Source organism: Acanthaster planci, linkage group LG14 (assembly GCF_054643075.1).
Source record: "Acanthaster planci isolate LZ-2023a linkage group LG14, COTS_SCS, whole genome shotgun sequence".
Classification (NCBI taxonomy): domain Eukaryota; kingdom Metazoa; phylum Echinodermata; class Asteroidea; order Valvatida; family Acanthasteridae; genus Acanthaster; species Acanthaster planci.
Window position 1 is genome coordinate 3,124,735 of NC_141790.1, and position 23,118 is coordinate 3,147,852.

Consider the following 23,118-nt stretch of genomic DNA (forward strand, 5'->3'; position numbering starts at 1 on the left):
AAGAATTATTTACATCTTCTCGATATTTACAATGAGCAACTGCTTCTAGTAAGGCTAGATATTACTCAAGTACTGCTCGTCCAAATCTGAGCCATTTATTCGGGAGTGATAGACAGGTGGTTCATATCGGAGCTATACACTCACGAACGGTCAGGGAGTTGCTTCTCCAAAGCTACCCGCTCGGGAATCATGATCGATCGATGAAGCATCCGGTGGAGCTGTTCGGTTTATATAGACTTTTGGGGCCACGTCTTAGCCAATGGGAGCACTGGATTGGGGTCGTTATGAATAATTCATACATGTAAAAATCTAGGGAAGGAAAGTCTATGGGGAATTTTGTAAACACTTGTTCTTCGCTGTAGTTTCTGGAGAGCAATAACTTCCGAGAACTTTAGGAGGGGGAGGGTGAAAGGCTGTTCGTGGGTAAGCTACGGGGGACTTGGTCAACGAGTGAAAGGAAAGGGTGAGCCTCTTTCGGTTCATTGTGTTGTGAACAATACTTCGTCTCTGGATGGCTTGGAAATCTACACGTAATTCTTACGGGGTAAAACTGAGGGTGAGCGGAGGTAATTGACCTCGCTGTGCCGTGACCGAACACAGGCTTTCGGTGTGTGGTTTGGCGGGACACATACGGTATGAGTTGGGGGTCTATGTGGGTCAAATGTACGGATTATATGTGCGACTGAAGTTGGAAGTGTGCTTTGGAAGTTGCGGTTCAAGGGAATGTCGCAACGGGGTCGACGTGGAATGCAATGCGCTGTGTACAATCCGCATAATCTACCTGTAGATGATCATTGGGCGCTCCCAGTGGGGTAAGTGGTGTGTGTAGTAGCGTGTAGACTATAATGTACATGCATGGGAAACCTTTCCTCAGTTCATGCATTTCCCAGACTGACATCGGCACTACCATTACCATAGTTTTGTGCACTACTGTTGGACCCGTAAGTTTGGACACTAGAATGGTCTGGTCTTATGTCAGGCTTCAAATTGAAATCATCTTTTTATCTGAAATTAGGTGTGTAGTCCAAAGTCAAGTCATCTCAACAGTCAAGTTACCCTTTTATTAGTTTGACTGCCCTGAACTATGATGAAACTTGTCTGCAACGTTAAATACAATAATATCTGCATATGCTGCCGACCAAAGTCAAACATTATGCACTGATCATAAGGTGATAAGGTACAAGTATACTATAGCCTGCCTAGGCCTACATGTAGCATTTCAAACTCGGCCTTTGCCCAACTTACGCTGCAGTGTGTATACGCCATATGATTGCTCTGTGCAGGCCTTTATCTGGGTGCCAAGAACATGTTGTCTGCAGCACAAAGGTGTCACTGTCAGTCGAAATGGGAACATATTGTTCGTCTGACTGCCAGCTCTTTTTTCTCAGCGATGGAGGGCAGTCCACGACGTTATCTCACTGGGAAAGCAGTCTGCAATCACTACAATCAACCCCTGAGTGGGAATGAAATCCCGCGATCTGGGGGAATAGCAACTATGTTCAGGCTTCCATATCAGAAGACTGCCGAAGGTAAACCTGCTTTGAAATTACTTCACACTGGAAATCTTGAATCAAAGCAGTCCCAATGTGGTGCACAGCAAAACAGGACTTGTCAATTTATAAGCAAACTGGTAGTGTTAGGCCTAATGCACATTAGGCCTATATGTATGTACTGATAATTTCATGCTTAGTACATAAAGTGATCTACTATGATGCTTTGCTACATTGAGTTTCAAATCCATTGTCTCCACCTGCAGCTCCCACAGAAAAATGCACATACAGTATGTAAACAACACTGTCATCAGTACATTATGCCTGTTCTACATGTATTTAAGCTGATTGCATTAATTAACATTAAGCTTGACATCTGCACAGGTTTAGAATATGAAGTGAATGTGCCCTTGGTTCCCAGTAACAATTCTATCAACAGAAAAATTATGGGGCTGAGTTGTGACATGTAGCCACATATGGATGAGTGTCTGTGACATTCATGCATTGTCTTCATTTCATTTGAAACAGGACTTGACGCATGTTTTGTGGGTATTCCGTTGGATACCGGAACCTCAAACAGATCAGGGGCCAGACTCGGCCCGAGGCAGATCAGGACCGAGTCATGTCTGATACGACTTTACAACAGCCTCGGTAAGGCAGCAGTGGCATAGCCACATCGGGACCTTGGGGAATGTGCACCCCACAAATTCTTAGTGCCCCGCGGTTTCCCCCCCCCCTTAAAAAAAAAAAAAAAACGATGAATGGATTTTGAACAAGGCTAACAAAAGCTTGCCCCAAAAAACCCACACCATTGAAAGCTGGTGCCCCCATAAAATGCTGGTGCCCCCTTAATTGTGCCCCCTGAAGTAAAATCTTAGCTACGCCACTGTAAGGCAGCCAAAATGTTTCATATACTGGATGGGTTACCTGGATCACCTGTGAACATTGTAATTTTAAAGGACACTCAAAAGTAATACATTGCAAGTGGCTGAGTTGCCTGCATGTGTGTTCCACCCAAGGGTGCAGATGGCTTCAGATTTGTCCATTTAAAAACTTGAATATTTGAATATTCCACCTTTCATTTCATCAAGTATTCAGTCATGCCTATTTTTAAAACAACCTGCAGAAACAAAATATACATACATGTACATGATTGTGTTGTGGTCAACCTCTGTAAGCTTTGCAGCACGCTCCATCCCCGCGTTGAAGGAGGGGGTCAACACGTTGGTCCAGGTTGGAATTGATTTTCTATGTCCCAGCAAGATCATACGTCACAAAAAGTCCAAGGGAAAAACCTGTAAGGAGCCTCAGCTCGCATTTACTTGTAACACAACATGAATTGCCCAAAATCTTGGGGGGGGCATACTCTGCACTCTGCATGACTTGAATAAAAACCCCAATTCCTCCTAAAAATTCAGGTGCAGCGCCTTTCGAGAGCATACAAGTTGCCGACATCGGAGACGTCAACATCAACCTGTATGACCTCAAGAAGGCTGTACGCATGATCAAGGAAGCCTACTCCAAGATCGTCGCCACTGGCTGCAAGCCGTTAACTCTTGGCGGTGACCACACCCTGTCATACCCAGTACTTCAGGCTGTGAAGGTTGTCACCATACATCATAAGTTATAAGTTCACAATTTTACCATGAGACATACACTTCTCTTCGGAAAAAGTCTCTCTGGGGGGGGACATGTTGGCCCTGCAGTTGTCCCCCTCCTGTGGATCTGCCTGTTATCCCTCCCCCCAACAATCCACCAGAGAGGGAGGCCATATTTTCACTGCCCTTTCGTTTTTGACATTTTAACACCTTTCCTAGCTTGTTACCTTTTTAATCCCTTCACCAAACAATTCCTGGTAATCCTTATACACAAACAAACAGGGGTTTGCCTGCCACCGCTTTTGAGCACTGAAGCAAGTAATTGTAGTAAGCTCAGCTTTGCTACGGTCTTTTTTGTTTGCAATTTTAAGTGTGCAGAGAGGAAGCACAAAATGAAAAACCTGACCTTAGTAGTTTCATTACAATGAAGCTCATATTTCCTGAAAATGATGGATGGGTAGTCATAACTTATTTTGAAAAATGAGAACCAACCTCTAGCCTCTTGTTGACACAAGATATAAAGTTCAAACTGATAAGAAATCTAAAAAAGGCATTGCTTAATAAGCGTTTTAACTAAGAAACTCTCTTGTGGAGTTAGGACAGCAAAGTTGTACACCGTCAAATCCAATAGTTTTCATATTGTTGGTTAAGAAGTTGTGCGCTTAAACTCCATTTCATGTTCATAATGGAACCTTTCTGCCGTATCATTGTGTCGAGTACCATGGCCTGCTGGACTCACGTGTGACAGTTTGGGGGTTCGAATCCACATGTTCTATGGTACTCTTCCTTGGTTGAAATAACTCCCCTCAGGAGTGGAAATGTATACTGGGGACGGTGGATCTGTTCTGACTTCAAGCTGCTGCAGAAATTGGCGCAGTGAACAAGCACAACAATTTTGAAATGCTTTTGAGACTTCAACGATCAGTCCACTCTTGTTATAAAGAACAGAGTTTTAGAAGCCCAATTGCTTTAATTCTTATGTTTTTCTTTGTTTTCCCACTCCTTTTACATCAAAGTCCTGATTATTACTGAGTAATTTGTCTGGTCCCTACAACTATGTTAAAACGAGAGTCTGCTGTACTTGCTATGAACCAGCTAAATGACTACTGAGTCATTCTGTAACCACTGTTCATGTATTTGACTATTTTGAATCGCCCGTTGTGTCATTTTTATGCATGTAAAAGCATTGAAGTTCTGCAACAGAGCCAAGCATGGCAAATTTTAGTGATGTCCTTTTGTTAACCACTTCTTGATTTTGCTGTACCGAGCATTGAGTTTGTGCATATATGTTTCTAGGGAAGATTGACAACTAACCGTTACTCAAACATGCCCGTTGATGAACAGTTTGCGTCTAATCTTTGCACCACTGTATCCGAAGCCGACTATAAAAATCCTGAATTCTCATTCGCAAACTACCTGCCTCAGGAGAAGCATGGCACCGTGGGGCTGGTCCACATAGATGCCCACGGTGACACATCGGATGAAATGCTAGGGGAGAAGATAGCTCACGGCACTCCCTTCCACCGAGCCATCGAGGAGGAGCTTCTCGATCCCAGAAAGATGGTCCAGATTGGTTTACGGGGGCCTCAACATACTTATGACGACACAGAGTGGCAGAAGAACCAGGTACGAAAAGTCTTTTTTTCTTGTTTGAGGAGTTACATGTATTTTTTCCCCACCATTGTTGTTACTCAACAGTTAGAGAGGTAAACATTAATTATTTGTTTTATACATTGCCCGAAGAAATCCTTTAAAAATCCCGGTATTACCTGAAGAGAACTTGAAAAATATTCACCTGAACAAATGCATACATCAGCTACAAGTGAAATAGCTTATTAGAAGAAACAGGAATTTGGGTTAATAGTATGTCTATTTAACACAGACCACCCTCAATCATGCCAATACGGTGGCCACATGAAAGGGGAATGCCAATCGATTCCCTTTGTTCTCTCTATAAAAAGTTCAAAGTCATTAGCATACAAGTACAGCACACTCCCTTTTGCAAAGTCTACGAATACTTGGACTGTTTTCATGTACAAGTCTAAAGACTTTTATCTGGCAACCATTCCTGTTCAGTAGCTGATCAGTCTAAACAATGATCTTTATAATGTGAATAAAGTTTATTTGCTTGCTCATTAGCTGTGGAAAAAAGAATAGTACTTGCCGGGAATTGGGGAAGCTGTAACAAATGTATTTAAACACTTTCATTACAGCTGTGTAACATGCTTTGGTTAAGAGCGCCATGGAGCAGTGGAGCTATGTTGGAGTAAACTTCCTCAAGTTTTCCTCAGAATTCACTTTCCTATTTTGTTGTTAACGCTCCTTGTCTGTTAGTACTGTGTTACATTGTGTTAAGGTTATTTTGTCATACTTTAGGGCTCAGTTCTTGTGTTCTGCTCTCTTGACAGGGAGTGTGGGTGGTTCGGATGGAGGAGTGTCACCACAAGTCGCTCCTTCCGCTCATGTCAGAGGTCAGGCAAATGATGGGGGACACCCCTGTTTACATCAGCTTTGATATCGATGGAATAGATCCAGGTTTTGCTCCAGGAACAGGTCGGTTGAATAATTAACCCTGTTATAGATGTTTATCCAACCATTGTGGCCTTTGGTACCACAAAAGATCAGATAGTTTTCAGTCAGCAGTTCCATGGTGTGCAGATACAAACAAACCACTTACTGTGGGGAGTACGGTCATGCATGCTGGATGCATGGTGTATAGAGTACTGAAGTGTGACGTCACTGTGAGCCAGAAAGTGTAGTGCAAATGAATGGAGTACATGCGCGTGTTAATTGGTTCATGCGCAGATTGTCGTTCAAATGCCTTTTACACACACAATTCTACGCGTGATGTAGTCACTTCAGTACTCTATATCCCTCCACTCCGCTTTTGGACTGGGGGGGATGGGCCATTTTATTATCCACCCCAGGCCCATGTTGAGAGGACAAAAAAATGCTGCAAAAAACTTCAAAGCATACAGGAGGAGCCAATATGAAGATTGTGAATTTCACGTAAATTAGCTGTGTCAAGCGTCAGAAAAGAGGACTATGCACCAAATGTATAGCAGTGATTGAGATATGTTCATAATAAAAAGTTGCCCCAACTCCCATTTTCTAATATCTGTGGTTTTGGGACTTCATCTTCTCTATACTTCCGGACACATGATGGCCTTGCCACACACCTGTAAATCCACAAATTGGCTCATCTGTTAACATTATTCACTTTAGGAACCCCCGAAGTGGGCGGTTTGACCCCAATACAGGGAATGGAGATCATCCGCGGCTGTCGTGGGCTGAACATCATTGGTGGAGATCTGGTCGAGGTAAGTATGACCCGACGAATTCGCACTATAAAGTGCCAGCTCTGTTGGGAGAACCTGTATGTCCTCACTGTGAAAATTGGCACCTCATCCCTCTTTTATAATGTCTGTAGTAGATACCAGGGACAGCCCCGGTCAAACCAGGGTCAAACCTGAGTCAAACTCTCTCCTGATGCTTGTCAAAATCTGGAGTAGCAGGCGCATGATTTTCTACCAAAAAAGAGGGAATCAAGTAACCTACATGCGCCATTTGTTTTTGAGTAATGTCTAGTGCACTTATATGTTGGAGTTGCTCACTGTGTGAGAACAAACATGCAAACTTACACGTGATGAATCTTTCATTGGCTCTTATGGGTAGATCACAGGATACACTCTGAAGTTCAGGTCAAGAATGCCTGGGTGGCTGACTTTTGGGGGGGGCATTGCTGTTAGGATATGAGAATGGGATGTGACAAAAGGACATATTTTCTGTGACAAGTAGTCTTCATTCGGCTCTGTAGTTCATATACATTTGTGCTGATTTCATGAGTCATGCATATTTGGTTTGTAGGTGTCGCCTCCCTATGACCCGTTTGGTACTACCGCGTTGCTGGGTGCCAACCTGCTGTTTGAGATGTTGTGTGTGCTCCCCGGCGTGAAGTACCCATCTGAGTAACCTTCCTGGGTAACTTTTTGTGTCTGTTCAGCTAACCTATTTTAAAAAGAGGCTGGGTTCGTATATGACAGCAATTTTGCACTCCCTGTTGCTTCTGTTCATTGCCAATAGAGGGTGATGTTGTTTTCAAAAGGCTTGAGATATACCCGTGTTGCCAAGTTTTTAACACAAGTACTCCCTCTACCTTAGTGTAACAGTTTAAATTGTTGAATGTTGTTGCATCATGAAATGAGGCAAGTTTACTTGTAATTTTCGCAAAGATACTTTAAAGTCTTGCAAATGATAAAATTGCCAAGAGTCCTGATCGAGTTGACTCTATTATTTGTATCTATAGGGCCGTATATAAGATGGTGAAGCCAAAGATTTTTCTTTCAAGTTGATGATCACATCTTGGCTTTATACTTGAAATTTTCTGGGCTTGGCAGTATTTCATCTTGGGATAATAATACGTATTTTTTTTTAATCCAAAAACTCAGTAAAGCTTAACAATCGTCTTTTTAATGTGGGAAACTGCCTTATTTCATAGGACAGACAGCCAGTCTTTTTCCAAACCCAAATTTATTTTCTAAGCTAGGTAGCCAGTTTATGTGTCATTTCGTTTTGCCTCCGAAAAGTATACTTTAGCAACTCATCACTGCCTAAAGAAATGTAAACATTGTATTTATGCCAAACAAAAATAGGGCACCAATTGTATTCTTTTAAGGCAGTAACCTGCTGAAAAATGAATAAATATTGCTTAAGGAGATATAACTTTCCCATTTAAATAGAGATCTCTGCACGTTTACTTCAGTTCTGTTTATAATTTTGGTATTTTAAGCAGCGTAGGAATAGTGAGAGGACACACAGATTGACACAGACGCACGGATTTGGGGGCAAGTCTGCTGTCTTTCAATCTTGGTAATGCGCCATGAGCTCTCTTCATGGCAATATGCTGAGCTAAAAAGGGCTATTTCTTCCGGAGGGTGTAGTGAGTAAATCCTTTGTGTGGTTTCTTGTGACTGTGAGGTTCACTAGAAGGTAAAAGTAATAACTTTCTGTCAGTTTGGGATGCATAAATTTTAGGATTTGTACCTCCGTGCTCCAGCAAAAATTTTGCTCTGTTGCCCACAAACTGTATACATGCACAAGTACGACATGTTAGTGTTCAATTTGAGCTGTGCCTGTGCATTTATTCGTTGAGTCACTATTTCGTACCTCAATTCTCACTATCTTTTGTTTGTATTTGTAACAGGGAAAAAGGGCACACCAGGGGGGAACTTGCAAAATAACAAAAAAACTAATTAAACCAAGGATCTTTGAGGGACAGATCTCAGGGAAGTGAATTAATAGGGACCCAGACACCAATATTTGATTCCAACAAAAGGACACAACAGAATTTATTAATGAAAAAGAACCCCCCAAAAATAAAAAAAAAGAAAGGACAAAAACTGAAAAGACCTAACAACAAAATGCTAAATCTTTATAAGGACTAAAACCAAAACCAACACAGCGTGTAAAATGGACCTTAGGAGTTTCCACTTTTTAGACTTCAATCTGTAAAAAACGAGAACTAAAGAACGTTAGACTACTGGAAAAGAAACAGTTTCCGCCACTGATCTGTAATGTTGCACCGTGCTAGTAAGGCTTCTCTGTAGTTGGGTCCTTATTTAGGGAACCACTTCTTAAACACTCTGCGACGCAGATCATTGCTGGGCTCGCTTGTAAAAAAAAATCGAGTGAAACGCCAGACAGGAACCTTAAACTTTTTCTGGCCCGCACAGTGTCCATTATGTTAAACTGAGCGATAACAAGTTACACAATTTCTATAATGTGCTCCGAAACAAAATGAAGGAAAAGAGGGATCTGGTTGCATGTACGCACTATGATAAAAATATATAATGGTGACTCTCGATTTCATTCGGGATTTAAGTTGCGCTGTCAACCCTTGTTTAAAATCAAAATTATATTACTGGTGATGAAATGATGATTTTTTTCTCGGTATGCAATGACAACATAACCGTTATCAGGGGCTACCATTGAGCAAATAACCAGCTGTACAATGACAAAAGCGTATGGATTTAAACAAGCTTTCAAGCTTCAAGGAGGCTGGACCCTACGCGGTTATAAGATATAGTTCTACCTACAAACACGATGTCAAGTTCATCTGTTCGTTACATGGGAACATCAGTCAAGTCTTCATGCACGCAATGTAAGGTATAAAGAGTTCCGCTGTCCCCGATCCTATCCACCAGTCATGGTATGATCAGGTCAGATCGCGACCAAGGCCAGCCTCGGCGACGGGAAACCGCCGCCGGTCCTTGTCACACTGCTTGTGCATGTGCACCTTCATCTCGATGATGTAGTAGAAGCCGATGCCGAAGACCAACACTGTGGCTAACACGGCCAGCTTGACCCAGACGCAGAGGAAGTTGCTGTAGGCGAAGGAGACGGTGAACCCCAAGGATTCCCACAGCCGATAGTTGGAGAAGCCTGCCTCTTGTTTGTCTGGGAATAGCACACCGTACAGGGCTGACAAAGCAAACAACAAAATTTAGCCGATTGAGAGATGAGGGCAACAGTGCAGATGAAGTGTAATGTTGTCTTCGCTGTAGTACGATTTTCTTGTAGATTATCGTCAGTGCACAAAGTTACTGATCTATGCCAAGCATAGAAAAAATGTGGCTTTTCAGGTTTCTGAAGATGTGAGTTTCAGGAAGTAGGCAAATGTATCCAAATTTCATGTTAATTATAATTAACATCTCCCCAACGCAAAAATACATCTTGAAAATTTCATGTTGATTTTTATGCTCTTGTAGCGGCTTCATTGATGGCCAGCTCTTCCCAAGCGTGCAAATTAGTTTCTTTTACCGTTGATCTGCGTTTGCCAAACGGCGTCGGCCGCTCCCCAGCACGCCGCAATGACAAAGCAGACCGCCAGTTGATCCTTCGTTGGCACCCAGAATAACAGCGTGAGAATCAGTGCCATGTGAACCAAGGCGCCGAAGGTGAAGAGTGGTATCCGGCCCATGTGCTTGACAAGCCGACCAGATACGAACGAGCAGGCGGCGTCCGTTAAGCCATAACATATCATGACGTACCCTACCCAGCCGACACCAACAGTACACGTTACATAAGACTGAATTTTTTTAAAAATGTAGAAAAGAAAACAAGCACAGTGGGATTTAACATGTTGCAAGAGGGAACAACAGATTCCACGTACAGCGTTGGTATGTGACCAAGAAGACGATTTTACTCGTATTGGATTTGAAAGTGCATAATTAGTTTGGGACAGCAATACGAGCGTTTCACAATAGTGCACCTCCAAGAGTTTGCAACGCGTTGGCCAATCACAATTCGCGAAATCTGTTGACCCAATGCGCGTTTCGAAACTGGGTCAACCTCGACTCCATGGGCTGCGTGCGCGTTCCTTCAATAGCCCCTTGTCGTGTAGAATACGAAAATGACGCTGACTGGCTATTGAGGATGAATTGATAAACGTGAAGTCAATCGCATGTGCATTTCAAAAGTTGCACGCTCATGCCCACGTATTCTCTTGCTCATCACGCACGCGTAAGTCTGCGTCGAGCATAAAAACACTGACTACGGTCCTAATTTAAATATCCCAAATAGGGTGCGTTCGATTAGCTTACATGTGTAAGTCAAACTTACACGAGAGCGTTTGTTTAGCCATCACGTGATCCTCGTGCCTTCCCTGATGTCAGCCACTACTACCCCGGCTGGCGAGCGGGTCTCTGGAGGCTGCCCGAGTGTAATGACGTCACAGATGGACTGTTCGTGCATGGACGTACATGATGGAACGTTCGATTACCCTCATTTTGAGGCTTCCCTTGCGTGTAACACTGGTGTATTCAGGGAAGCTAATCGAACGCACCCATAGTGGGATATTTCAATTATACAGGACCAGGGGTAAGATTGCGCAAGGCATGGTGGGAACCAACATGGCGCGGCAAGATTGTGCCCATGAGAACGAAGTTGGGAAAGAGTCGACAGATTTCGCAGGTTGTGATTGACCAACGCTTTGCAAACTCTTTGAGGCGCACTATTGTGAATCGCGCGTATTAAATAACCTCTTTGTTAACTTCTGTTTTCATCAACAACACAAATAACTGGCGGCTGCACATTATAGCATACAGTTAGCAACTACATACAGCAGCAGCAACAGCTTAAGTTCCGCTGGACAGCGAAAAAATCGGACGCAGCAACCAGCAGGACCATTACAACTCTATGACACAACGGACAACTACAGTTCTGGAGCACTTTCAACCGGCGGCAGCAGTAATTAAGGACAAGCTTCTCACCCTGGTAAAGTCGCCGGTAATGAACGCCTGCTCGAGCCCGCTGTAAATCGTTAGAGGAATAAGCAGCAACATCCTGTGGTCCTTCAACAGTCGAAGGGTGGCCATGACCAGTTGGCAGGGGTTCTCTGTCTGAGTCCGACGGCTTGTTTTAAGTCTATGCAAAAGTATTTTGTGTATTTTGTTAAGTATACACAGAAGTGTTTGTCGTGTTAATAGGAAGTGGATCAAGAATAAACCCTGCGTAGCATCGGAGAACCACTAACCCTTACCCAACCCCCATGGTCACCTCGAATACGAGGCCGACTTAGTTCTCAGCTTAAGACAACTCTAACGCAACGCAACGAACGAAGAGGTAAGGCCTATAGTCTTTGCTGACCGCGTGCCACCATTGTCCTCGTTTGGGAAGAGGGCTTTTTATCAGAGTTTAATCAGTGTGGAAGCCGTGCTGCTTGCGGGCCATGCAGTTAAACATATCATAGAGGAAGGACACAGAACGAGTATAAACTGCCCGGGCTGTAAATCTGGCCAATTACCGCTTTCTAGCATGCCTGGTATGTCCATAGCCAGAGCGCAGCGAACGCTTGCTACGCACCATCTGTTTCACAACCACGAAACCCATTTGTACCCTATGATTGCCGCCGCAATTTGGCGATGGTAATCTGCATTATTAATTTAAAACTTAGTGTACTGAGGTATAGGAAATTGAATATTCATGCCTTTGTTGGTGCTTGGTATGATCTCATGACAACATCAAATTGTCCGGATAAGTGCAGGCAGTAATCAGGCATTTTTGGAATGTTTTCTGTTATTCGTCTGACTCGGCGGCGACCATCATTGAACACTTTGCATCTCCTTCTGTGTCCTTCCTCTATGAACAAATCTACTTCTCACTTGTCGAGGAAAATGGAAACGAGAAGCACTGCCGCTAGTCCACTCCCGAGGTAGATGCCCAACAGCGTGTAGGTGACAGTCTTCTCCGGCGGATCGCAGTAGCCGCTACCATTCGATGTCACTGTCGAAAAGGGGGACATGCGAACATTTGTAAAGCATATTTACTTCATTATTTGTGGGGGGGTCCTCGTTGTCCGACATTCCATGGAGCATTATTGCCTTAAGTGTCATTGTCTGTGTCACACCACCATTTTGTCTGCGTCGGTTCTGTAGTCGTCAAGAACAATTTGCATTCTTGTCTTGTCTGGGTGGTATAAATCTCTGCGTACAATACTTAAAAATGCATCTTTGGGGTTTATGTAGGAAAGTGATACACATGAGTCGATCTGTGTAGCATTGATCCCAAATAATCATAAAAAGATATATTGTCTGCAGGTATTGGCGGCGCCAGGATTTTACCCGGGGTGGGGGCAAAGCACGTTTTCCAAGGGGGTTAGTTTCTGGTGGATCACTCAGCAGCGGCAAACTGATGAACGATCAAAGACAGGAGGGGAGTGCTGCAATATGTTTAACGCAACTCGGTGATTTGCATTTCTATTCATCTTTTTTAAGGGTTTCTTTTGTTTCAGCGTTTGCTCTGGTTTCCTTTTTAAATGTCTATGCCTGCAGGATATCGATGAGGATAAAATTTATTTCCTAGCAATCATCCTCTTTACTTACCAGGACAGTCATTAGAGCCGCAGACAAAATCTCCCGAGGATTCCGTTCCCTCCTGTCGTAGCACTAATGAAGAAATCAGATTCCCTAGAACCTGGCTTGTCTGGAAAAAGAGGAAGAATATTCCGAAGAAGCGATTAACTATGGCGTTGTTGGTGTTCCTCGTTAGCTCGGCATATCTCTGGGCGATGGTGGTCACGTAGGTGCTCTTTGAAGCCCACAGGGGGGCGGCGGCCAGACCGACGAGTGCCGAAGTTGGGATCAGGGTGCCCCAGTCGGGGTAGAAATTGGCCGCAATGTACACGGAGTAGCAGAGCATGGTGACCGACAGTGTCCATTTCATACCCAGGAGCCGGATGGCCACGGACGGGACCAAGATGGCGGAGACGACTAGGGTGGCATAGATGGTGCTGAGGGATGCCAAGCCCAGCCCAGCGTCGCAATTGATGCTGCTCTGAAGGTTGGACAGTGCCTGAAAAGCGGTGAAGAGAAACAGGAAGGCCATGCAGATGATCAGAAGGTTCTTGAGGACTCGTCGGGTCCCCCAATCAGCAGAGTCGTTGCTGATCCCACTCCTGGCGCCGTTTTTCTTTTCGTCGATATTGAGTGTTTCAACTTGACCATCACCACTTTCGTTTTCTCGAGCCGGTAAAGTGCTTTGCTCTATCTTCTGGTCTTCATCCATAGTAGATCTGTGTTAAGTAGTAAAAGTGAAGTGGTCATCGCACACTCTGTAACAAGCGGAAGTTTTTTGGTGAAGCTGACTTCAGTAATAGTCGCTGAGGGAAAGACAAGTATTGAGGATGTCCGCGGTTTGAATCCGGACCACTGATCACAGATTCCCCGTCCATATCTTTGTGGAGAGGATAAATTTTGATAGGTTATTTAATTGCTGTCCAAATTTGCGGCCCTGACGGTCATATTCAAGGAAAAATCTCCTTTCAACGATTTATCAACTTGAACCTTTCTATAGCTTGGCACCCACACCACATAATGGGGTAAATGTAAAATAAATACACAACCGGCAAGCTTTGAAACCGAGACTTTGCTTCGTCTATTAACAGCGGTAGCTGGTCGGATCGTGCGTGGATAATTTTTTGTCGATTGTCCCTTAACTTCGTTACCTATACCCTGGATCCACAATGTTTTGGTTTATGAACTCCGAGCTTACCTGGGTCTATCATCGAACGGACACACGCGAGATCGATCAGCCGTGAGCGATTCTAAGCTAGTTTTTGGGTGTTGTAATAGCTGTTAGTCCTTCGAGCAAAGCATTCAGTTCTCCAGGCTACACAGGGACGAGTATGAATGCGAGAGTGTGCCTTTTTAAACTTTCACGAAAGGCATACAAAACTGCTGTCTGATTCTGTACATACTATACACACTTGGTTGTCAGAATTGTAATCGAGACCGTCAGATATACGCCAGATCGTGAAATCCAAAGACAGTGATATTCGGTATTCATTCGTTGATAGCTAGTGCTCAACTTATCTCAGATGGCGGGTGTTTAACAGCTTTAGTGCCGATCAGTGCAAACATGCAGGGATCGAAGGTCTATAAATATCGAGGCCAAATAATTTACCGCTCGATCTCTAAACCCAATATGCTCAGGAACGTGAGACTAGACCACTCTAACGAAATTGAATTGAAAAACACATTTTTTTTTACTACGAGCGCAATCACAGGTGCACGGTGTGGTTGTGTGTGGGTGAGTTTGTTTCTGCATTCAATTGGGGACCCTGAACAATAGCGGACAATAAGGTCCCCGATTGACAGAGGGTCCCCGATTGACAACTGTGTACAAAACATATGGGTGGTCTTCTAAAAAAGTTAAAGTACAAACAAAAGAGGAACATTGAATAGGGGGTCCCCAGTTGCAGGCAAATACACACTTGTTTGGGTGGGTGTGTGTGTGTCAAGCAAGACTCCTCGTGGCGAGGGGTCTTGCTTGACATTTCATGTATATGTAATATCAATTAGAAATCTCCCGTCTTTTCCTTAACCCTTTCAGCACTAGCCCCTCTCTGTGCTACCCCCCTTAACTTAATACCCATTATTGGGCCAACCCACAGAGATGAATTATCAGCTGAATGCCACAACCTGATATGGTCCATGCTGGCATACTGCCCTCTACAGATTGTATGGGCATAACCTGACTTTACTGTGCAGTGAGTAATAAACCAATATTGACACAGTGGAGTAGTTACAACAAATTTCTAGAGATCAACTTAGTCACTTAGTCCGCCTTTAATGTTTTCACAAGTGAATTTCACAAAACGAATATTCTTATTAGTTAGCGCTAGCCGAAAAATTAAGTGTGCAACTCCAAAATGACAAAAGAGGTCTACGTGGATTGGAGAGAATGCCCAGTCCCCTCCTTCCCCCCAATGTTGGGAGAAACTCTGCACCGTGCTGGCTCGTTTCTACCACAGCTTTTTAAGGGGGGGGGTAATTGGGAATTTTAGTCAACTAAAAACAGTTTAAAAAAACTAACAAAATAAATAGATAAATAAATAAAATAAAAACCAACACAAATCGGCAAACTTTTGACAGATTTAAGGAATCTTAGGAGTGAAATTTCAGCATCCAATGACACACATTGGTTGGACACGTCTTATAAATCATGCAGATTTGCCGTCTCCGAGTACTGCAAACAACAAAGTGGCGCTTTTGCCTAGTTTTGCCTGGAATATGTTGTACATCTTCTCACATACAGGGGATACTCTTGTGCACATGACCGGCACCTCAACTCTTCCCATTGACAGCAGGCCTTGGATCAGATAGAGTTGAAAATCAAGATTTGACAGTCTAAAGTTGGTGTTAAGACTATTATACGCTCTTGCATTTTGAACTCATGTCTAGAAGAGCAAAGTTTTAATACTCGTTTCCGCCACTTCACCGAGACTGTTAGCATGTGCATAGTACACGCACTGTTGTGATGCAGCATCGGTTCCTCAGGCTCCCACATGCTTGTTGTACTCAGTGACAGTGTTTGGTTTGATGATGTCACGATAACCTGTGGGAGAGTTTGTACGCCGAATCTGCTTATTAGTTATACTACAGTTATCATAGTTAGTTTGTCAAGTGTGTCACGCTTTTTTGTTGTCCTGACTTTTCATAAAAGCAGTGTTTATCTCCTTTAGCCATAGGACAGTCTTGGGGGTTTGCAAAATGAGGAATTCCTTAAGTCTTGTATCAAACAGTTCCACAAAAGCTAAAGCCCAGCTGGGTTAACAGTAAGAGCAGGCCTGGTGTACCAATTATCAGCAAAGGTGCACTGTCCCTGATTTCCAAATCGATCGACAAGTTTCAAACAACTTGAACTGGTCGAGGTACTACAGTGGAATCAGCAACATTGTCTATCTTCGAGTCGACACTTGATGTTTGTGTTTGTGACCCTGTGTACACTGTCCAGGCCCATGTGAACTCCATTTCAGATTCGTTCAAGGAGAAACACTTGATTCCCCATTGGGTTGGCTTTCTTGGCATATACTGTTTGAATGATAGTCTTCCCTTGAATTTGATCATGGTCTCGTCAGTGGCAAGGTTTTGGCTGGGTCTGTAATTACAAAAAAACGAGGGTATTATTTTCTGAACAAATTGGCGGACTTTTGTCAGCTTGTCAGGAGTAGTGTCCGTATTTAAAGCTACTTGGTTGTTGGTCAGATGGATGAATTTGAGAATTGCCATAAATCTGTTGCGAGACGTGGTTGCCAGATAGATGGCACTGTGCACAGTGTCCAAGTTGCTCCAGTACATGTAGTGAGGCCGCTTGTTGATACCCGTACACACCCAGTAGTGCTACAAAGGCCATCATTTTAGACTGGAATAGTTGTTGGAGACCAACGACTTGGGTGGCCCGGTGATGACTTCTGTGTCATATTCTGCTCAGCATAGCGGTTGGTTTCAGTGACCAGTAGCTCCCACACCACTTGCGAGAAAAATAACTGGAAGATCTGCGCTGGCGTGAAGTCTGTTCATTCTTGAGAATGTGTTGCTCCAGTGAGTGTGGCCTGTGAGAGAAACAAGGAAAACCCATTAGGTTGCTAAGGAACATGTATGGCATTAGGGGTGTACCTACTGCTGCCTGACAATCCCCCGGATTATTCTGGCTGATCATTAGGATGCTTATTATACAAGAAACAGTAAAAAAAAAAAAAAAAGAATAAAAATTGTTTACATGTTTGTAAGAAGAGGAAATCGCCTTTAATTGTACTTGTTTGGACACCAGTCGCTGTACAGGCTGAAATTAAATGTGACTGGTCAACGCGGGACGAATGAGCTACAAGTCATGATTTCGATTTTGACAATGCTGGAGCATTAATTTTCATATTCTTAGTCAAAGCTTAATCCATGACAAAAACTTGCGTGATTGGAGGGGATTTCCCAAACTTTCCTTTTCTGCCAAATTTGAAGTTTATGAATATCTTCACCGCAAATCAATAATGCAACACTGTCAGAAGAGGATGGCATGAATTGGAGTACGGAACAAAATGGAAATAGATTAACGTTTTGCAGGTACGCTTCTCCCATAGGGCTGCGCTATTTCTTGTCATCCAAACCCATAATGCTCTGCAAATGTCAAAAGGGTTAATTGCAGCAGTGGCCTATTCCGTGCTAGTCAGGTCTACTGATTATGATTAATACATGAGGTGTTTGGGTTTTTGTTTTTTTGTTTTGTTTTGTTTTTGGTTTTTTTGGGGGGGCGGAAGTGGGTGGGGATAAATTCCTACCCCTCGGGATTGACATCCATGAATTGCCTCAGAAGCTAACTATGCATTGTTTCGAACACTGAGGTGTGAAATTGTGGAAATGAACGACATCTTCATTAGACAGCTGACCTGTAAGTTCGGGCGCTGTCTTCCCATGTTTCCGCCATGAAGGTCCGGTTTTGCTCCACCCACGCCGATAATCGGGCTTTGCTGCTGCCAAGAAATCATCTGGAGCGTCGTCCATACCTCTGGCATCTCTAGCATCGGAAAAAGACATGTTGGAGTCGCTATCGGCAAACAATTCTTGCAAAACGTCTTCGTTTTACATGTTTAGGCCGTGATTGCTCGTTTAGTAGCTGCATGGCGTACCCACGCCAAACTTATACCGCAGTAAAAGGATGCCCGCCTACCGTCGAGCAACCAATCAGGGTGTTCAAGTGAGGGCTTCCTTACTCATAAGACAACCTGCCGATAAGATTGTTCCTGAATGGCACGTCGGTAGCAAGGGGTTGCAATTTCTCGTTCTCATCTGGCACTGTGGTATGCAAAGGGGTTGTTTCATTTGTGCCTTTTTGCACGATGGTGCTGAAAGGGTTAAAGAAGTTTGAAACAGAAGCAAGAGACCGACTTTTCGGTCTTACCAGTAAATGGGCTCAAAATAGCCTTAACGTATATAAAACTCATCGTTTGGCTGCTTTTGGAGGGCTTTTGAATTAAGGTGGCCCCCTTCAACTAGACAAGTGTATAGGCTATGAAAAGGACTGCCATTTTTCTGGGCAATGTGGATGAAAATAGGCCCCAAAATAATTATGTGCTCAGTATCTTGTCCTGGAGTGGAGGCACCAATTTCGAAGGTCTTCCTTTATAGAGAAGAATATGAAATGTGCTGAAATAAATGTTCATGTTTCAAACACCTGTGAAAGTTGTATTTCTAATTATTGTTTGTTAAATGGTCTTGGCCATCGTTGTCAATACTTGCTGGCTGACGATCGCTTGGAGTTGTAGAATCAGTGCAGTGCCGCCACTCGCTCTTTGCAGAGAATTGCCATTTGACACAGAAGCGATACTCATATGCATGCGCACATTTGAATTACAATTTTGTCGTGTCATCACTCATGACAATGAAGGCTGCTTGGTTAGCAGAGGCCTAGTTATCCAACTCTAAATACTCACACCCATCTTTCGTCCAATTGGAAGTACATTGGCACAAGTCGATATGTTCATACAGTGGCGAAACCCGGGCTCCGTGTTGAAGACCGTGACGGTCTAAAAGAACTCGTCTGGACGACCAGCAGTCAAGATGGTCCTAGGGTGATTTTTTTTGTTTGGAGACTGTCGCCGCACATAACACTGTTTCCAAAACGGACGACGTACTTCATAAATAATAGGCGAGGGCACACCAATTCTTCTCCTGCATAAAACTCTTCTATTCCTTTTCAATTTCACTTGGTTAACCTTAATTGATGATGTATTAGGGGTAAAGAGAAATTAAGGGAGGGGAGTTCGTTAAGGAAAATGGGTAACTCAAGGGAAGGGAGTTCCTTAAGGGGAGGGAATTCCTTAAGGGAAGAGGATTCCTTAGACGACCCTCGTTGGTTCTCCTGGAGGCAGATATTGGTCCTCCTTAGAGCTCGACCCTCCAGACCCGTGCCGGGCAGTTTTCAGTCCGCAGGATCTAAAGCGTAATTAGGCCTAATTGGACAGGGGTACAAGGGATGGGAATTCCTGAAGAGGATTGAATTCCCGCAGGGAAGGGAACAGGGAAGGGGGTTCCTGAGACGACCCTGTTTGGTTCTCCTGAAGGCAGATATCGATCTTCCTTAGAGCTCAACCCTCCAGACCAGTGAGGCCGTTGCCAGTCCTCGGGTTGAAGGAGTAGTGACTCAGAAAGGGGTTCAAGGGGAGGGAATACCTCAAGGGAAGGGGGTTCCTAAGAGCAGGGGATTCCAGTAAAACCTATACTCTGTTATCACATTTACCCAAAATGCAATTTGACTAAGAGAGGGTGCCAGACTTCGGGACGTTCTAGTCGGGGGATTCTATAAACAGACAAATATCTTTAAACTTAGAATTTCCGGAAAAATCGTGAATGAACAACAGCCAGCTTAAGTTGATACTCCGACACTAGGTCTTCGAATCGCAAATATTCTAAGACATTACGAATCTCATTACGAGTAAATAAAGATCTAAACTGTTCCATAAATTGTGGGACTAGCAAAACTTAACAAAAGTAACCAGCACTTAAATATATTCGTGGCCATTATAAACACAGCTAGTCACTCACAAGTCAATGGCTTCAACCTGCTAAAACCGGCCGTCAATAGCTGTGTGGTCGCCGCAACCTGAACTCTCCGTCTGGTCTCGTGTCGACGTCTTCGGCCAACAGCTGCAGCAAGCTCTCCGCTCAACGCGCGTGGTTTGTATGCGAACTATGGAGTGCCAAAGATCCATTTCTTACCTTGCCTTGCTTAAATAAAAGTAAGCAGCCTATATCGAAATCATACCAACTACGTTTGCCATTCCACCCCCCCCAAGAAATTAAAGAATTCCCCTTCTTTTGAATTTTTTTTTTTCGTAGCTTACATAGAGCCTATTTAGGTTGTATAAGCAGCACCCGAGTCTATTTACAAGAACATTTTCACAACCAGACTAAATTGCAATCTGCAGTGGTCTCGGAAATCAGTTGAACGGTCAGAGGCCAGACCGTCTGTCTTGGCTCTTGAGCTGAGCCAACGAAGACATTGAAGGTGTCACAAGCTGCCATTGCGCATGCACTGCTACCGAGAACTTTACAGGAGCCAAGACGCTATAGTATACTACACAATCACTCGATAGAACATGAACAGGGTGTGCAAAATATCCACCCTGAAAAATTATGACTGAATTAAGTAGATTATCAATCATGTCGGCCTATTGCGTTCTTTGAAATATCCAAGTAAAGTAAACCTTGACGTCTTGAAATTAAGGCGCTGTAAAGAAATATCCCATTCAGACAAACTTACTTGTCATGTTTTCAAGCTCGGCAAGCTCACCGACGGACTCCTATAGTTGAGGTACGGTTTGACGTCATTCATCCCCACAGACACATCATCTACTTTGCCAGAAATAGCTGTGTCCAGCTGAATCAGACAGCGAGTCGTGTTCTGTAGTTCTGTAGTCGGCACTGGAGTTTGATGAAGGCCCAACCCCGGGTTGACGTTGATTTGCTACTGAGGTCCACCCTGGCAAATGGTTGGATCGTGGCTAACTGTGCCGACAATTTTCTGAACTGACGTCAGGTTGGACGATTATTGCTCTGGTAATAAAAGCAGAATCCACTGTTGTAGTAAGAAACATCTTGAAAAAAACCTAAGTTTGAAATTGTGGGCGCAGGGGGAATACAGACGGGTGCAAGTCGGGTACATTTGAGAAAAAAAAACACGAAGTATGAAATTGTGGTTACATCAGGGGCAAGCAGTCCTCCAAAGGGCAGAACATGTCCAAGAATCAGAGAAGTCATAACAATCCAAAGGATGATAAACAATCATCAGCTGACAGTGGTGATATTAACCATGCCAAGACCAAATGCCCTGAGAAAGAATGTAAACCAGTCCAGGATAAAAGCAGGATTCAGCACCTTGAACTTAGCACTGGAGAGACCTTGAACCACGAAGTAAACACTGATGGCGAACATTGAAAATCGAAAGTGGAGTATCAGCAGCAGGGTTCAACAATTGGTAATCATTATAACAAAGTGTTGAAAACGTTCACTGACGGATCCCTCGTCAAGTCTGAAACAGCTGAGAGATTGGAAAAAGATGGAGAAATGTCAGCTGATGAAACGAAGCAAGATTTATCTAGAATCCCTGGAAGTGATTTTAAGGCAGCTGATGACGGAGGCCAATCTGATCTGCCAGAAGAAGAGCTGGACTATCCTGCTCTGATAGGGGATCAACAGGGGAAGATTCCGAAGAAAACTCAGAGGATTTGTCTCAATCACTGGATATGAGCCGTTCAAGGTAAGATTTCAGCATACTCGTACTTTGCCTTTTCCGGGCTTTTGAGTGAAAAGAAAGAGATTGAGGCTGAGCATGAGACCTGAAACATTTGCTTCCAGGGATGGAAAAGCTAATCAGTATTTTCAGATGTAAAAACAGAGTGTAGCAGTTTAACATTGAGGCTCTATGTCGGACAGGTTCCAACTTGTACAAGACATTTAGGCCTAGAAGACGAGGCATTCTTCTTATCTCTATGTACATGTAATACTTTAAATCATGTTTCTTTGTCGCACAGGTCACCAAGCAAAGAAAAGAATCTCCGGCATGGCCATAAAAGGAAACACAAAAAAACATCACAAGAAACGCAGGAGATTGTCACCACCTTCAGATATGCAAACTTTGACCTAGATAGTAGCCAATCAAATTACAGCAAAAGAACATGGTAATTATCCCAATAAAGCTACCTAAATTATGTTTCTTTGTGGATTTTTGTTTGTTTCTTTGTGATTCAATATTCATGAAAATATGACCTGTTTTAAAAGTTCCACAGTTCACAGTTCATTGAATGACACTGAAGGAGATGAAGAAAAAAAGGATAACAAGGGCAACTGGCAGTCAGCTTGTTTCTTAATGCAAATATCCAGACCTTTCTGAGGAAGTCTGCCGTGAATGGCAGGCCAAGTGTACATATTTATGCGCAAGACCATTCACAGAGACATACAATCCAGTTGAAAACAAATGGTTTTCGGCTGAAATATACAAAGCAAACAAAAAAAACACCTGAAACACCAAAAATCAACGAAACAAGAATGAAACGACTTCATGATAAATTGATTGTCCATCTACGATTAATGTAAAAACAGTTTCAGTTGCTACAGTTCGGAATTCAGTTTGATATGTTCAGCTCGATATTCATCGTTGGCTTTTGTTCAATGTAAAGGTTTTATATAAAGGAGCATGTACATTTTTTGTATCTTCACCAGTTACGGGTACAAATTGAAATACATGTATTCCCCCAAATGTTTACGCTGTGCACCATGTTTCCGTACTGCGTTTTGGTTAAGCCATCTAACAATCACATTAAATTCACTGAATTGCTTCACGAGACAAGTTCGTTGCATTAATGTCCAAGAGCGAACGAGCATGATGACCTAAACAAGTTTTGTGTTGAGCAACGTTTTGTTTCGCAAGGAATTACTTGCATGTTAGCCTTACAGGTAAGTTGTGTTCAAACGACCCACCAGGCAAGCATTGGTTGAAAACATCCTGATCACAATTAGGCTATCTAGGGAAACCTTGTCCCCAGTAGTTACATGTACATGTACTTTATATCCAACATGGCTTCCAGCAGTGACTCTGGAAAGGAAACTTACCGGTACTGTATACAGATCCAGTGCAACTGTTTACGGCGAAGAAATGATTCATGGTATTTTTTTTCTTTCATGTTTTCAGTACATATACAT

General features: G+C 43.3%; 2 protein-coding genes across 13 annotated transcripts; one reads left to right on the top strand and one right to left on the bottom strand.

Moving 5' to 3' along the window:
* The first annotated feature begins 506 nt into the window (after nucleotides 1-506).
* Nucleotides 507-7,824, top strand: LOC110988417 (uncharacterized). Of its 3 annotated transcripts, none has more exons than XM_022251875.2 (8): nucleotides 513-812; nucleotides 1,284-1,529; nucleotides 2,019-2,141; nucleotides 2,909-3,093; nucleotides 4,514-4,714; nucleotides 5,497-5,641; nucleotides 6,314-6,408; nucleotides 6,956-7,824. In XM_022251875.2, the coding sequence occupies exons 1-8, from the start codon at nucleotides 788-790 to the stop codon at nucleotides 7,058-7,060; spliced, it is 1,125 nt and encodes a 374-aa protein (XP_022107567.2). In that variant the 5' UTR covers nucleotides 513-787; the 3' UTR covers nucleotides 7,061-7,824. The 3 variants fall into 3 exon arrangements, with proteins under 3 accessions (XP_087001753.1, XP_022107567.2, XP_022107569.2); XM_022251877.2 differs by lacking the exon at nucleotides 513-812 and adding an exon at nucleotides 821-941; XM_087145627.1 differs by lacking the exon at nucleotides 2,019-2,141 and having other exon boundaries at nucleotides 507-812.
* A 582-nt stretch (nucleotides 7,825-8,406) lies between these two features.
* Nucleotides 8,407-23,108, bottom strand: unc93a (unc-93 homolog A). Of its 10 annotated transcripts, XM_087145620.1 has the most exons (11): nucleotides 23,029-23,108; nucleotides 20,681-20,973; nucleotides 19,963-20,107; nucleotides 18,852-19,028; nucleotides 17,808-17,935; nucleotides 14,138-16,979; nucleotides 12,970-13,658; nucleotides 12,250-12,370; nucleotides 11,359-11,512; nucleotides 9,908-10,175; nucleotides 8,407-9,568 (listed from the first exon to the last, which is right to left on the bottom strand). In XM_087145620.1, exons 7-11 carry the CDS (start codon nucleotides 13,649-13,651, stop codon nucleotides 9,303-9,305), a joined length of 1,491 nt encoding a protein of 496 aa, XP_087001746.1. In that variant the 5' UTR covers nucleotides 13,652-13,658; nucleotides 14,138-16,979; nucleotides 17,808-17,935; nucleotides 18,852-19,028; nucleotides 19,963-20,107; nucleotides 20,681-20,973; nucleotides 23,029-23,108; the 3' UTR covers nucleotides 8,407-9,302. The 10 variants fall into 10 exon arrangements, with proteins under 10 accessions (XP_087001746.1, XP_087001747.1, XP_087001745.1 ...); XM_087145621.1 differs by lacking the exon at nucleotides 18,852-19,028; XM_087145619.1 differs by having other exon boundaries at nucleotides 12,970-13,819; nucleotides 17,808-19,028.
* Nucleotides 23,109-23,118: the final 10 nt, after the last annotated feature.

Bases quoted from the DNA above. Each gene is read 5' to 3' on its own strand.
- unc93a (XM_022251871.2), bottom strand. From the start codon at position 13,651: ATGGATGAAGACCAGAAGATAGAGCAAAGCACTTTACCGGCTCGAGAA. The intron at 11,513-12,249 runs GTGAGAAGTAGA...ACTTTTGCATAG, and splicing joins GTTTCCATTTTCCTCGACAA to ACTTAAAACAAGCCGTCGGA. The intron at 10,176-11,358 runs GTGAGAAGCTTG...AAAAAAATTCAG, and splicing joins TTACCGGCGACTTTACCAGG to TCTTATGTAACGTGTACTGT.
- LOC110988417 (XM_022251875.2), top strand. From the start codon at position 788: ATGATCATTGGGCGCTCCCAGTGGG. The intron at 813-1,283 runs GTAAGTGGTGTG...TGCTCTGTGCAG, and splicing joins CATTGGGCGCTCCCAGTGGG to GCCTTTATCTGGGTGCCAAG. The intron at 5,642-6,313 runs GTCGGTTGAATA...TATTCACTTTAG, and splicing joins AGGTTTTGCTCCAGGAACAG to GAACCCCCGAAGTGGGCGGT.